Here is a 13,355-nt window from a genome sequence, read left to right on the forward strand (position 1 = left end):
TTTTGAAGGCTATTTTCATTGCAGATATTCTGGATTCTCATGCACTACGTTAGGCCATTTTTGCTGTTATCACAAGAATTACCATTTTTTAAGTTAATTTTTTCCCCATCAAAGGCTTAAGGGTGGAAGAGGATGTTTCTATGTTTCACTGCTGCTTGAAGAGCTTCTTGCCCCCTCCAGGGCCTGTATGCTCTTTGAAGTAGTGGAGGGGGGCTAATACTGAGCATGCCTGTGAATGAATGCAGAGCTTTCATCTTTGCTGCAAGGAGTCTAGTGACCCAATTTGTGTTAAGATTTCCAACAGGCACTGATATGCTTCAGTTGGATGGTGTATTTACTACTTCTCTCTGCTGTCTTATCATAATGTTACTGCTTAGAAATAGTTATGATGTAGAAAGAGCAGATGATAAGACACAGCTTCAAAATCATATTGCAGAATTCCCACATTACATGGCTAACACAGGAACATGCTCCCAGGAGGCACTGGCTGTCCTCATTTTCCACTGATCTCATGGGAGATGTTCAGCACCTCTCAATAGAAGCCAGTAGCCAAAAAAAATTACAGCATATTTTGTTATGATCTTTCCCCTGTCTCTGCCCATGCACAAGAGCAGAGTTTCCCATGAGTATAGAAATCCATGGAAGAGCAATACAAATCATCATTATAGTTTCTAGGATACAACACAAAGTTTGAAGCCAGATCACTGCTGTGGAGTGATGATAGCAGAAGAGGAGATCATAGATATGTTTTCATTTGATGTCTAAAACCACTGTAGGCTTTGTTACCTGTTCAGTCTGTAATTTTCCAGTATATTTTAGAATCTGCAAGAGAAACACATTCATTTACGAATAAAACTAAATCACTTCTGTTATAGTTATTATTTAGTGGAAGACTTGCCCGTGTTGTCATCAGATACCATTTAGCTAGGTGTGTGTTGGTAGACCAGATTAGGTCTGATGTAATTAGCCTGTAGCATGGTTTTAAAGAAAGCTATTCCCGTTATCATGACTCAAAGGAGAGAACTTGCAATAACACACGAGCAATGCCTGTAATTAAGCGTGTTCATAGCCGGCGGTGTTTTGACTGCATTCAGGCAAGCCCTATTGTCTTACTTTACCACAAAACGTTCAGCTGCATATTTGAGGAGGGTCGGAGCTGAGAAGGCAAGTTGAGCTAATATTCATTCCAGTTCATTCAACTTTGCTCTTTCCTACCTTTTGAACCTTGGGCAGCTGCCTAATTTCGCTGCTTATTAGCTAGAAGAGGGGGCAGGGTTATCATTTTTTTCCTACGACCATTCTCACTGCCTGTATCATCCAGCAGGAGATGCTATAAACCATAATGTGGTTTCCCAGCCCCCATCTTTTCCGAGGCCAAGCCTGTTAACTTGGAACAAAGCCCTGCTCAGTTCAAGAACTAGAAATCTCAAAAGCCATGTGTTTCACTGCCCTATTTGGCAGACCCGGGCTGAATAATCTTTACTTGTGGTACAATAGAAAATTTTAATTGAGCTCCTGTCGTTTACCACTTGCCTCCCCCTGCCTCTGGTGTTTCCTTCCTCTCAGTTATGATGCTGACTTTAATAGTTTGATTGTTAGAGAATGCTGTAAAGATGTAATTTAAATTACTACACTCCTCGCTAGAGGGGTGTCTCTCTTTTTTTTTTTCCTTAAATGATCTCTCATATGTGTTTTGCTTTATTTCATGTTTTGCTGTTCTACCCCTGGTTTTCTGAAATGGTGGCAAGTTGGTTTCCAGGGCCAGTGGTGTACGGCATTCATTAGGAGCACAGTATGCTCCAAGGAACAGGGGTTCTCCCCAGGCCTTCCTAGCCTTGCCAAAACACAAGTCGCTGTTGAGAGAGCCTTGTCAGAGATCCTCTTTCCCAGGCATAGGAGAACCTGCAGGAGCACTGAAAAGGAATGCTGTATTGTAGCAGATATGAAATAATGTAATGCAGAGCTTCAGTCTGCCGCACACATACACCGATGATGAGTGGTACACAAGTACAGTCCTAATGTCATTAAAATTAATTATTCTAATCAGAGAGAGGAACAATTCACCATTAGGAGATGTATCTGGCTTACAGATACAAACGCCAGCAATGTGCTTTTCAAAATTATTTAACTAAAACCTGGAAACAGTTAACATCCAGGAATTTGCCTAAGCAGCTATTCTAGTGTCAAGACAGACCTCCTGGGAGAATTAAATTTTTCGCTCTCGTTACTTATGACAAATATTTCCCACTGATTTCAGCAAGCGATGTCGTCACCCACTAATGTGTAATATATCTGTCACCAGCGTAGCCATCGGACGCTCCTTTGATTTCCTTGTAAGTAATCACAGAGCAAACACAGGCATGGGATCACTGCTTTTTTCAGTTTACCTAAGAGGGCTGACACCACCACATTTTTTTTAGACTTTTACAATCTTTGCAATATGTGTTCATATTCTTGTAGTTAATTTTGTTAAGTGGCAAAAACATTTTTGACCTCCTGTAATTTTCTTAAAATTCTTGAGGTGATTTTCTTCCTAACCTCAGAATACGATGTGGATTATCACATCTGAACTTCACACGATTTTCTATAAACAGTTCCTGCAATGATTAGAGGTTTGCAAAACTTTCGTAATGAAACCTGAAACCTTCACAACTCAGATTGCAAGCCCAAAATGTAGACCAGTTTCACTCATGGCCATGAACTTTTAGGGGAATCTAGGTTATATTTCAAGGAAGTCGCTGTCATGTTTCACTTGATATGGGCCAGTATGTTATTGAAATTGGAGAACACTAGCTGTTTTTATCTGAAGCTTAGAATCTTCCGTAGGGTTTTACATCAGAGTTTAAGGGCTAAAGCCAGCCAGTAAATGTAGTTTACATGACCCCTAGAGAGCAGAAAGTTGTATGGTTATCAGCTCAAAGATGGAGAAAACTGAAAGAATATTTTTGGCTGGGTGGCTCATTAAAAAGCAGCCAGTCATCAAAACTAAATGGTTAATCCTGCTACGGTTTCACTATGTGACTGGTCTGGGGTGAGCCCAGGCTAACTGGGCATTGAAGGTCTTGCAAGGTAAGGGGAATATTTCTGTGGCTAAAAGAGGGTTTTGGCGTGGTGTGCCTTTGCTGCTACCTTGCACCAGTGGATAGCACTGCTCCTGATTAATGGAGGTTTTCATTGGTTTTTTCTTGTGCCCTGGGAGGACTTGTCCAAAGTAGGGATTTGCACAAAGGTTTGGGATTAGGTACGGTGGAACGTAAAAGGTGTGCCAATTTACTTGAGCATCTCGCAGTCTGTTTCCAAGGATGGGAGAAGAAAGCCCAGCCTAGGAGGAGAAACTCTGCCTGTTGAAAGTCACGCTGCAACGCTTCGTAAAGCAGCATGTGGCAAGTTTTAGACCCTTCTGAGATTTCTAAATTAAACATCATTTGCCTTTGCAGTGATGATGTTTTTTTCTGGCACTGCAAAACAAAACAAAACAAAAGTATTTAAGTTCACTAATTTAAAAAACATTGAAGCAAAGTTTATTTTTCTGTCAAATTAGCCATTTATAAAGGGGAATTCTCAGGGTGGGGGGAGGCTTTTCATCAAAAGAATTAAAAATTGAAGATAAAAAGAGTCTGGTAAAGGGCTTAAGTTACATTTCCTATAGACACAGCCTCCACCCTAGCAGTAGTGTTTGAGGGTCAGTCTTCGTCCTGGCTTTGCAGAGATTCTCTGTATTTTTTTTCTTTCACTGAAATTCCATAGACAGTAATTAAGGAACTGGAGGCCAGCAAGAGGTCAGCAAGCCTTCGTCAGTGAAAACAGGGATTGTTTGCCATGTACAACACTCCCTTTTTTCCTTGTGGTGAATAGAAGATTTGCTTAGAGCTGATGACTTATGCCTTTCTTGCAAGTTATGCAGCTAGCGAGTAACTGGGGGAATCAATCAGTGAGCAGAAAACAGCTAATTGAGTCCAGCATCGCGCTTTTTTCTTTTTTACATATTCAGCGCTGGAATCGGAGCCAGTTTGGTGTCTGATAATGTAACTCCACAAGAAGAGACATTTTGTGCGCAGGACTCTAAGCGAATACAATACTTAAGAAGAAGGGTCTAATCCTAAATTTAGGGTTACGAAGCTGCCTGCAGTTGAGCACTCAGGGGAATTACTTGAAACTGAGCTTTAGGCCTATAAATGCCGAAGCTGGTAAGTCACTGAGCATGTAGCATGATGTGGAGAGGATGTGCCTCCCGTTTCAGAGAGGGAGAAAGAGAAAAGGCTTTTGTGGTTATTCTTAGGCACAGCACAGCATGCTTGGCTTTTCTCAGGTCTGCTCTTCCTTTCCTTGGGCTTTTAAGCTCTCTTCCTTTCTATTTTCCTGTCTCTGACTTTATCCAGGCATCTCTAACAAAAAAAGAAGAAAAGAAAAGAAAGAAAGAAAAAATTAGAACAGTTGTTTTTCTTGGCGGATGTAAAGCTTTTTTAGAGAGAAAGAAGAAAGGACACGTGTAGCCACGTCTCCTAAAGTGAACTGCAAAATTTCTTTGCGTTTAGTGTAGAGCTTGTAGTTCTGCAGTGAGCTAGCAATGCGATATGCTCATAAATCTGGATGCGTATATTTACCCCACACTGCCGGACAAGATGTGCCTGAGAGCCAAAAATAATTGCCGGTTGGGCTTAATAAGATATTAAGAGATTTCCTGATTTTTGAGACTGGAGATTTCCTAGAGATTCCTATTTGGGGCTGAACTATTACAAGGCATAAAATGAATCTCTCTAAATGGCTTCATACAGCTCACGTGAAAGTCATGTATGTGTTTGTTTACAGAGCTGAAACAGATTAATCGGTTAGGTTAGTTTTAACAGAATATTGTCCTAATATTTCTTCCACATTGTTATTAGGACCTGGCTAGCAAGCTTTGCATATCTTGTGCTTCGCAAAGACTGCTGCAGCCCTGAAGCGTTTCCAAGCGTAGTCCTGCAGAAAGCTAGCTACTCGCTTCTGCTTTACGTTTGGCCAATTAAGTCCAAATACCCTAATGAACGTTAGCGTTGCGTGTGCGTGGAAAGCAGCGATCCCAAGCGGGAGGCGAGGACTGCGGGCTGTTACTCGTTACGCGGCGTGCGGAGCGGGCCGGATGCCCCGCAGTTGCAGAGCGAGGCGCGCGCCTGGGGGCCGGGCGGGCGGCCGAGGAACGTCTGCCGGAGGAAGGTGGGAGCGAAGGCGAAGAGGAAGCCGGGAGCAGACCTATGGAGAATGCCTCGGCTAGCAAAGTGCGTGTGTTAGTTCCTTATTTGTGCCTGGTTATAGGGCTTTTTTCTTTGCTCTTACCTACGAGACGATGAAACGCGCGGCATTCAGAGATACGCAGTTGCAAAAACTATTCCAAGTACACGAGACGACCGAGCTGGCAAAGGGGGCCGTTCTCTTACGGGTTTGAGAACGTCTCCGTAGGTTGGGGGCCGCGTTTGGTGGTGGCGAAGAGCTGTGCGGTAGGGACGGGCTTTGGCCGTTTCTCCAGCCATGTGGTACGTGGTGGCTGCAGCCCTCTCCGTGCAGTCCTTGGTATTTACAGATGCTGTTAATTTAGTTCCCGTTCCCCCGTAGCCCTGCATGCGTTCGTGTAGCAGCGCTCTCCAAGCTGGCGGGGTTTCCGCGCTGTGAGAGCATTGCAGATGTGTCGGGGATGCACTTGTTCCAAGCGGAGCGGGGAAAGGAGCCTCCGCCCGAGCAGCGCCGCCAAATTGGCCCCAGAGGCTTCGCTGTGGCCCCGGCAGCGGAGCGGTGCGCTATCTCTTTAAAGCAAGCAGGATTTTGTGTATTGGCTTGGTCCATTTGTTATGGTTTAAGGCTGTGGAGCCAGCTGTCTGCAATCTGATGTAATGTTGCCATGGAAACCAGAAATGAAACACTTGAGCATTCACCGCAGAATTACTACATAGAGCATTAGCCAAAATAATTAAAAGTTGAGCCATATGGGGCTTTTGGATGGAAAAAAATTTGGAGCAGAGAAGATGGAAATTAAGTTGTTCCTATTTACAGTACTGCAAATCCACCCGTTTTCCCCGCGGAAAACGCGGAGGGGCCAGCTCGCAGGGCGCTCGAGGCTCGGGGCGGCGGAGGCGCGCCGGGACGCCGCGGTACCCGGCCTGCTCGCGGGGGCACCTGCAGCGCAGCCGCGTCGCCTCTTCAGCGAGCTCTCGCCTCCCGTAGCGCCGCGGGGCATCGAGAAACCTCGAAGGGGAGAGCGAGCCGGAGAGGGACCCCGGCAGCAAGCCGCGTGGAAACTCTTGCGCCAAAGTGCAGCTGCTAGAGCTGTCCAGGAAACCGTGTTCCTAAGCCACAGGAATTCTCGAGATTAGGATAACTTTCCTGTCTGAAATGGGGAGGAACAGCAACAATCTCTGTGATGTTGAAAGCAGGGCAGGAAAAGCGGCTTGGATAGGTGAAAGCGTTCGCGTTTGATCAGTTCCAAATATGTCACTTTGGCCTGAATGTTTGGCACTTCTTTTCCTCTTTTTAGTCTTAGCTGTAAAGGAAAAGTGGCTTGAGCTGAAAGTTAAACTTTGCATGCCAAAAGGGAACATTTTGATCATTTCAATTTTTTTTTCAATTGTTTCAAAAACAGGAAGTGAATCGAAAGTAATCCTTTTCCAAAACAGTTTCGTTTTCAAGGAATCGGCATTATTTGACAAGAAAGTTTCCTGACCAGCACCACTGGCATAGTGACGGATGCTTTTTGGTCTTTATACATAAAGTTATTAACCATCCCCTTCCTTTACAAAAGATTTCCCGTGCCACATGCGGCTCAGTGTGAGAAGTAGTAGTCTGCGAGTGGGGCTCCGATTTTGTTTTTAGTCAGACTGTTACCCGGTGGCTCCTGTTGTTAAACACAAGCTGTTCTCAGATCTTAGAGCCGAGCATCAGAGCTGGGAGGTATCTGTCACTGTGTATGAAGAGCCTCGGCTCATTGGAGCAAAAGCTGCCCAGAGTCCCAAAACTGCAGGAAATACCAGCTGGCTCTTCTTACAATGTTACTGGTATTTATTTTAAAGGGTGGTAGGGACCCACTGTATCAACCATCGGATGTGGTGTTGGCATCCTCTGCTGAAACCGTTTCGGTGCTCACTTGCGCTGTGTCAACAACAAGTGCAAATGTCATTTAATAATGTTCCGTCTTTATTTCTTCTTCTGTTGACTCTTCGTAGATGACAGTGAGGGGAACGGGTTTTATTGGATACCAGTGGGCCAAAATAAGACCAGTTATTTTATAAGTCAGTGTTCTTATTCTTCAGTGAAATCCTGGGGTGGACAGCTAGTTTTGAGCTATTCTCTGACAGAGCTCACAGTGTTACAAGCAGTAGTCTTGCACACCAAGGGTATATGAAAAATAATGATGGAAAGAAATGACTTAAAGTAATTGCATTTAAAATAAACATAGTTTGAGTGCAGAGTTTGCGTGATGGTTGCTTGCCAGGATTGCCTAATGGCCTAAAAAGTCTTGCCTGAACTTCTGAGTTACAGTCAATATTCTATTCTTCATCTTATCTAAATATTCATGATGGAGTTTGTCTTGTTGTTTGACATGTCACCAAGTTCTCCCAGCTATAATCTCTGAATTAATGCTCATCCTGCAGCTTAATCTATCTTGATATAAACAAGTCTGTTAATCCTCTTTACTGCCTTCATTTTCCTGTAGGAAGATTGGTAATTGTCTATCCAGTTTGTACCCATAATAAATGTGCTCCTGTGGGTTTTGGATGGCAGAATGGCAATTCCTACTGCCACATGTGGTTCATTTGGTATTTCTTCTTGTTTTGGAATAATACGAAATTTGTGGGAAATCAGTAATTGGCAGTGTCCTTGCAGACAGCGGCTGAGGTTTGCTCTGGCATTGTAAAATGTATTCCTATGCGGTAGATTTTCAAAGCTATGCTGATTCCTTCAGGCACTATTTGCACCTTTGAAAATGTACTTGTGCTTATACAACTGCTCGCTGGTGTCCTGTCCCATGGCATGCACTTTTACCACCACATCCTGATACTTGAGTATATTAGAAAAGCAGAAAAACTTTTCTTATATTTGCGCCTGTCTTTTACTCAGTCTCTGGTAAAGCAGAGACAGCATTTTTGTTAGGGAAGAGAAAGGGATCGGTTTTTTATTGCCTTGTGTTTGCTCAGCATTTTACCTCTTTTCAAGTTTATTAAGGAGAAGGAGAAGCAGAGCAGAGCGGTCAGGAAAGCCAGCCCGCTTCGCTGAATGCAGGAAGCTGCATTAAGATCGCGGCGAGCTGACCATTAAGAACGCAGCGAGTTGGCTGGGAGCGCGCCCGAGCACCGAGTAAGGTCTACAGCGCGCGGCGCGCTCCAGCTGGAGCCCGGGCGGCGCGCAGGAATGTGCAGCGCACAGTGCCAGGGCTGTCCGGGAGGAGCGGGAGACTCCTGCCTGCCGCCCCGCGCCCCTGCCCCCCCTCCACTTCTTTCTCCTTCTGAGCAGATTAAAACAGAGGAAGTAGCACACTGAAGGTTGGGTCTGGCTCGAGAATTGAAGTCGTCTTCTCCTGCACAAGGAATGGATTGTTTCAGCTTGTTGTGTCACTGCTGCTGGAGAGGGAGAATTTTTTTTTGTCTCTGTAATGTTTGATACTTGAGGGAAAACAGCTGGAACTGAGCATACTGGATCAGATGCAAAACGAAACGGGATGCTGGGGAATATGGACTGTACTGTATATCTGCAAAGGTCAGAGTTTTCCCTTGGTCAGTGTTGGAGGAATGCTGTGTCCATCTCAATTCCAGCCTCGAGAGCCTGCAGCAGGAGTGCAGGGAGGAGGAAAGGAACATTTTGTAGCTGTGGCAGTTTCTGAACAAGGCAGATGAGGTCTCCTCCTTCCATTTCCTTCCCATCCCTTTCTTGTGCTGCTGGTTTTGATTTTCTGGGAAGATTGGCGGGGGGGGAAAAAGAGAAGTCAATGACAGAGTTTCAGTTTGGAGAAGCTGTTTATAACCAGGTTTAAACAGCAAGTTCTGAGATGCCAAACAGACCAGTGACTGACCCAAACCACAGGAGCATAGCTGGTATGGTGAGAAGAGCCCTGGGAAAGAGCCCTGCCTGAAACGTACTGAGAGAGGACGTGGAAGTAGTTATTACACAATGCATGGGAAGAAAGACAAGGGCACGAATGAATTTCAGTGCCTAGGATCTTACGTTGCACAGATTTAGAAATCAAAATGGTATGTCACGCTTAAAAAAAAAAAAAAGGAAAAAGAAAGAAAGAAAGAAAGAAAACTCTCAGTATTTGAAATTTTTCTCGCTGACCTGGGCTGAAAATATAACACCAGTTACAAAGCTGCATTGACACAGAGCAGCAGATGAGCTGGGTTAACTTGACTTGAAGCAGCAAGCCATGGAGCAAGTACTTTATTAATATTTCTTTTGTTTCTTTGCCAGTCAAGAGAACAATCCGATGATGAAACAGAGGAGTCGGTGAAGTTTAAGAGATTGCACAAGCTGGTAAATTCTACTCGCAGAGTCAGGAAGAAACTCATAAGAGTGGAAGAAATGAAAAAACCCAGCACAGAAGGTAAAAAGCAAAGTATATATGATTAAAACTGAATGTATGAATATATTTTTCTGTTGAGAGGGGACAGAAAGTGAAGGGGAGAGGAGGGGCAGACTGCTCTTAAAGGGCAGTGAAAAAGATTGCCTTTTTTTATGGTGCATGCATTACCTAAGTAATTACAATTTGAGACTGTGAAAGAAGGAAAGTGACAATCTAGGATGTGGTTATTGCTGATCTCCTGCTATTCCCAGAGCCTTTCATTAGGAGATTAGAACTTGGTTTAAGTTTTATGCGCCACACTATGTGCTGCTGTAAAGGGAATGAGTAGGAGAAATTCCAGCCAGCTGCCCCTTGGGTGTTTGTAAGGAGGTAAGCACAGCAACCGCAACTCTGTTCCCTCCTCTGAGGCCTGGGAGACTTCGCTGTAGGAGCATTGCACAGGTGAAGCTCCTAAAGTTTTGGGATGGGAAAGGCTGGCTAGTAGCACAGCTGCGCTACATGGCATCATTCTGTGGCAAAAGTACAGAAACTCTGTTAGACATTCTTGTGAGGTAGTTGCCGCTTTGTGCAGTATTAAGTCCTAGTTCTGGGGGAGCCTGCTCATAGTTTGGTTCCTGAGTGAGCCATGCTGCCAAGAGAGTGGGGGAGAGAGAAAGAAAGAAAGAAAGAATGGAGAAGGAGGAGGGTGGGGAGAAGAGGAACACAGTTCACCTCCTGGGAGTGCCATGCTGCAGAACTAGCTCTTGATGACCTGTATCCTTATGCAAGCGCTCAGATTAAAAAAGCATAAGCCTTGGTCACCTCTCTGCAAGTCCTGCTTGAGTCCTCCCTGGAGCTGTTGATGTCCCCTTATGTTAGTGGCCTGCTCAGGATCTTATGCTGTGATTCCCGTCAGCTTTGTATTGAGCTAAACCGTATTATGCTACTTTGTAGTGTATTAAAGGAAAACTCATGCATCTTCCTAGGCATGTGGTAGGATGCTGTCAGCAAGTTTAGGATTTAGCCTGCCTCTTTCTTGCATGATGGTCATGTTACTGGTCTGAGTGAAAGGCTTAGGCAAGTCTACAGCTCTGGACAGGGCATCTAGTGTGGTCTGAGAGGATTTTGTTGTCACCTCCCAGGGAAGACAAAGAGGGTTTAAAAATAGAGCATATAAAGCTGAGTTACCTTAGCAGCAAAAACACAGTTTATGAGAAGGGGCAAAACAAACCCATATTTATGCTGCTGTGAGGAAAGAAGGACCCAAGAGCTGCCTTTCCTCCCCTACCCTGTGGGCCTGGGTGTGGAAAGCTGCAGGGAGCAATCAGCCAAAGATTTCAGTGGTGGGAGCAGCTGCAGAAACAGCCTGCACAGGGCCTCTGGATGCTTCCTACAGTTTGACCAAACTTTCTCTTCATCATGTTAACTGACTATTTTGCTCCAATTCCCTCTCCCACAGCTCTTCACCTCCATTTCAAAATCTGTTTCATCTCCTTATTTCCTTTTCTCCCTTGCGCTTTCCCTTAAGTGTCGCAGTTCCTTCTGAATTTTTTCCACTGAGCTCAACCACCCATGCCCCCCAACAGAAAAATCACCAAATTCACAACTGTCACAAATAAAAATGGTTTGCTCTGCTTCTTTCTTTCTCTATCTTCTGCCTGTCTTTTGTTTTAACTGTAGCTCTTCTGCATAAGTTATCTATAACTCTGTGTACTTCTAGCATGCTGGAGCTCCTTTTTAGATTGGCTCTTGGGAAATAGTGTATCAAAAACAATTATTGCTAAATAACAGCGTAGATTACTTCTACATAGCTTCTACATAAAGCGGAAGGTCCCTTAAGCAGGCAAAACGTTCACTGGATATGTATAGCATTTTTCCTCAGTAAGGTTTTCCTAAACCCCAGTTTTTGTGTGTCAAATAAAAAGTGCTGCCCAAATGCTGCATATCTCGTATCTCATACTGTAGGTAGATATTCCCATTCGCGTATATCAGAGGACTCTGCGAATTCACAGAAGATACGCTGGTCAGATTTGGGGATTGCTGTCTGGCTTAACAGGTTACCTGCATTTGACTGGATAGGTTTTTGAGATCTCTGCTGCTGTTATTTAAATCAGTATATAAGTGTGAAGTCATGTGAAATTCTAGATGGCTAGCTTGTTGAGGTTTGGCTATCAAATTTGATGCAGTAAGATCAATAAAATTTCGCTAAATTCATCAGCGTTCAACAGTCTTTGTCAAAGTGTGAGAGTGGGCTCAGTTTCAATAAGACATAAAATTCCCCAAAAGAAACATTCCTTAGAAATCTCTTCACAAAGAAGAATAGTTTTGCCAAATTTCTCTTACATATTTCCATTGTTTCTTTAAAGAAAAGTACCCTAGTCCTAGATCCTTCTCTCACATTTCTGCTATTGGCTTTTTTATCACATGAAGTATAAATCTGGATGATTTAGTGGGCAGTAGTCTGTGCTAATATCTGAATACATGAGTATTTTTTGTTAATCTTCTTGTAATTGAATTACTGAATCTTCCTAATTCAGGGGCACTTTTTCGTGTAGCATTTAAAAATAAGTCATATCTACATCTGTGTTATAATGGATTTGTATCATGGATTGTCTCCAAACAACATCTGCTACAATGTTGACACACAATGCATATTTTACAAGCTGTTTAAAAACATATTTACTCAACAGACTAAAATAGTTTATCAACACGTATTCAGTCCCAGAAGAAAGTCTATTTTCTGTTCAAAAGAGAAAAAATCAAGTTGTGCACGTCAGTAAAAATGGTGTTAAAATCGGACTCCAATCTATATCCCAGGAGCTCAAGAGCGAAAGTGATGTGTCAGATGTGATCCACGAGCCCTTCACTGCCTCAGCTAGTTTTATCTTGGTAAAACAGTGTCTTAGGTTGAGGCAAATATGTGTCAAATATGTTTTGCCAACAGAGTGAAGATGAGACTGGAAGCCTGTATAAAGCAACTGATGTTCTTTCATCTTGAAATATGTGTCCTATTATTGGATGGATTAGTTTAGGAAATCATAGATACTTATATAGTTGTTCAAATTTAGCTCTCCTGTAACATTATCAAATCATCAAAGATGAAGGCAAAGTCTGCCCCTATTAAATGGAAGTTTGGTGTTAAAAGGAAGTTTACATGACCCACATTGAGTTCTCTGCAAGGAACAAATGCAGTTGCATTTCTGTGTGTGTTCTGCAAGGAACAAATGCAGTTGCATTTCTGTGTGTGTTTCTGATATATATCTATGAGCGCCATGAAATATGTCAGGCAGGACTGAGAAGGATATGTATTCTTGTTTGACCAATCCCTTGCTGCTGCATATAAAACCTAAGCCTAAACATTATTCAGGAGAAAACACTGAGGGGGAAGGGTTTTTGGATGATAAGTGTAGAAAGGAATTACAATTTCAGGTACTATTTTTCGCTTCACACCATCCCCAAAAGAGTCCTGGCCCTTTGCCCATAGACCCTGCTTCTGTTTCAAAAAGTCTTCTTTCCTTTCTGTAATATATGGTTGGTGAAAACCCTGCGTTTCTGTCATTAGCAGGACACTTGAAATCGGCACACCTTCAGTATGACCTACTTTTTTTTCTATTTGCAGGTGTTCATTAAATAATTTCTGTGTATCTAAAATTGGTGCCTCTTCCAGCAAAAGCCAACTCTTCATTTCATCCTTGAGCTCAGCTGTATATACTTTTCTGGGACAAATACTGCTTTCTACAGCGGTGCTGGATGCTGTAGTCTATTATTAACTCATCCCAGAACTCTCACTTCACAAATGGAAGGAACTGGTTCAGATTTATCCACCCATAAATAC

At 43.4% G+C, this 13,355-nt stretch overlaps 1 protein-coding gene and 1 long non-coding RNA gene across 6 annotated transcripts in view; one reads left to right on the top strand and one right to left on the bottom strand.

Moving 5' to 3' along the window:
* SASH1 (SAM and SH3 domain containing 1) overlaps positions 1–13,355 on the top strand; it is a 125,075-nt gene that overhangs the window by 81,355 nt on the left and 30,365 nt on the right. For 2 of the 5 annotated variants that reach the window (XM_062572360.1, XM_062572361.1), the window contains exon 9: positions 9,430–9,562. In XM_062572360.1, coding sequence (XP_062428344.1) covers positions 9,430–9,562 — 133 coding nt within the window. Of the gene's footprint in view, positions 1–3,923; positions 4,188–8,653; positions 8,722–8,817; positions 9,213–9,429; positions 9,563–13,355 lie in introns of those variants that run through there. The other 3 variants (XM_062572362.1, XM_062572364.1, XM_062572363.1) reach the window with 3 other exon arrangements.
* LOC134138546 (uncharacterized) lies at positions 3,499–5,772 on the bottom strand. Its single transcript, XR_009957928.1, has 2 exons — positions 5,314–5,772; positions 3,499–4,385 (listed from the first exon to the last, which is right to left on the bottom strand). It is a non-coding gene; the product is annotated as an uncharacterized LOC134138546 (long non-coding RNA).

This window comes from Rhea pennata, chromosome 3 (genome assembly GCF_028389875.1).
Source record: "Rhea pennata isolate bPtePen1 chromosome 3, bPtePen1.pri, whole genome shotgun sequence".
In the NCBI taxonomy this organism is placed as follows: domain Eukaryota; kingdom Metazoa; phylum Chordata; class Aves; order Rheiformes; family Rheidae; genus Rhea; species Rhea pennata.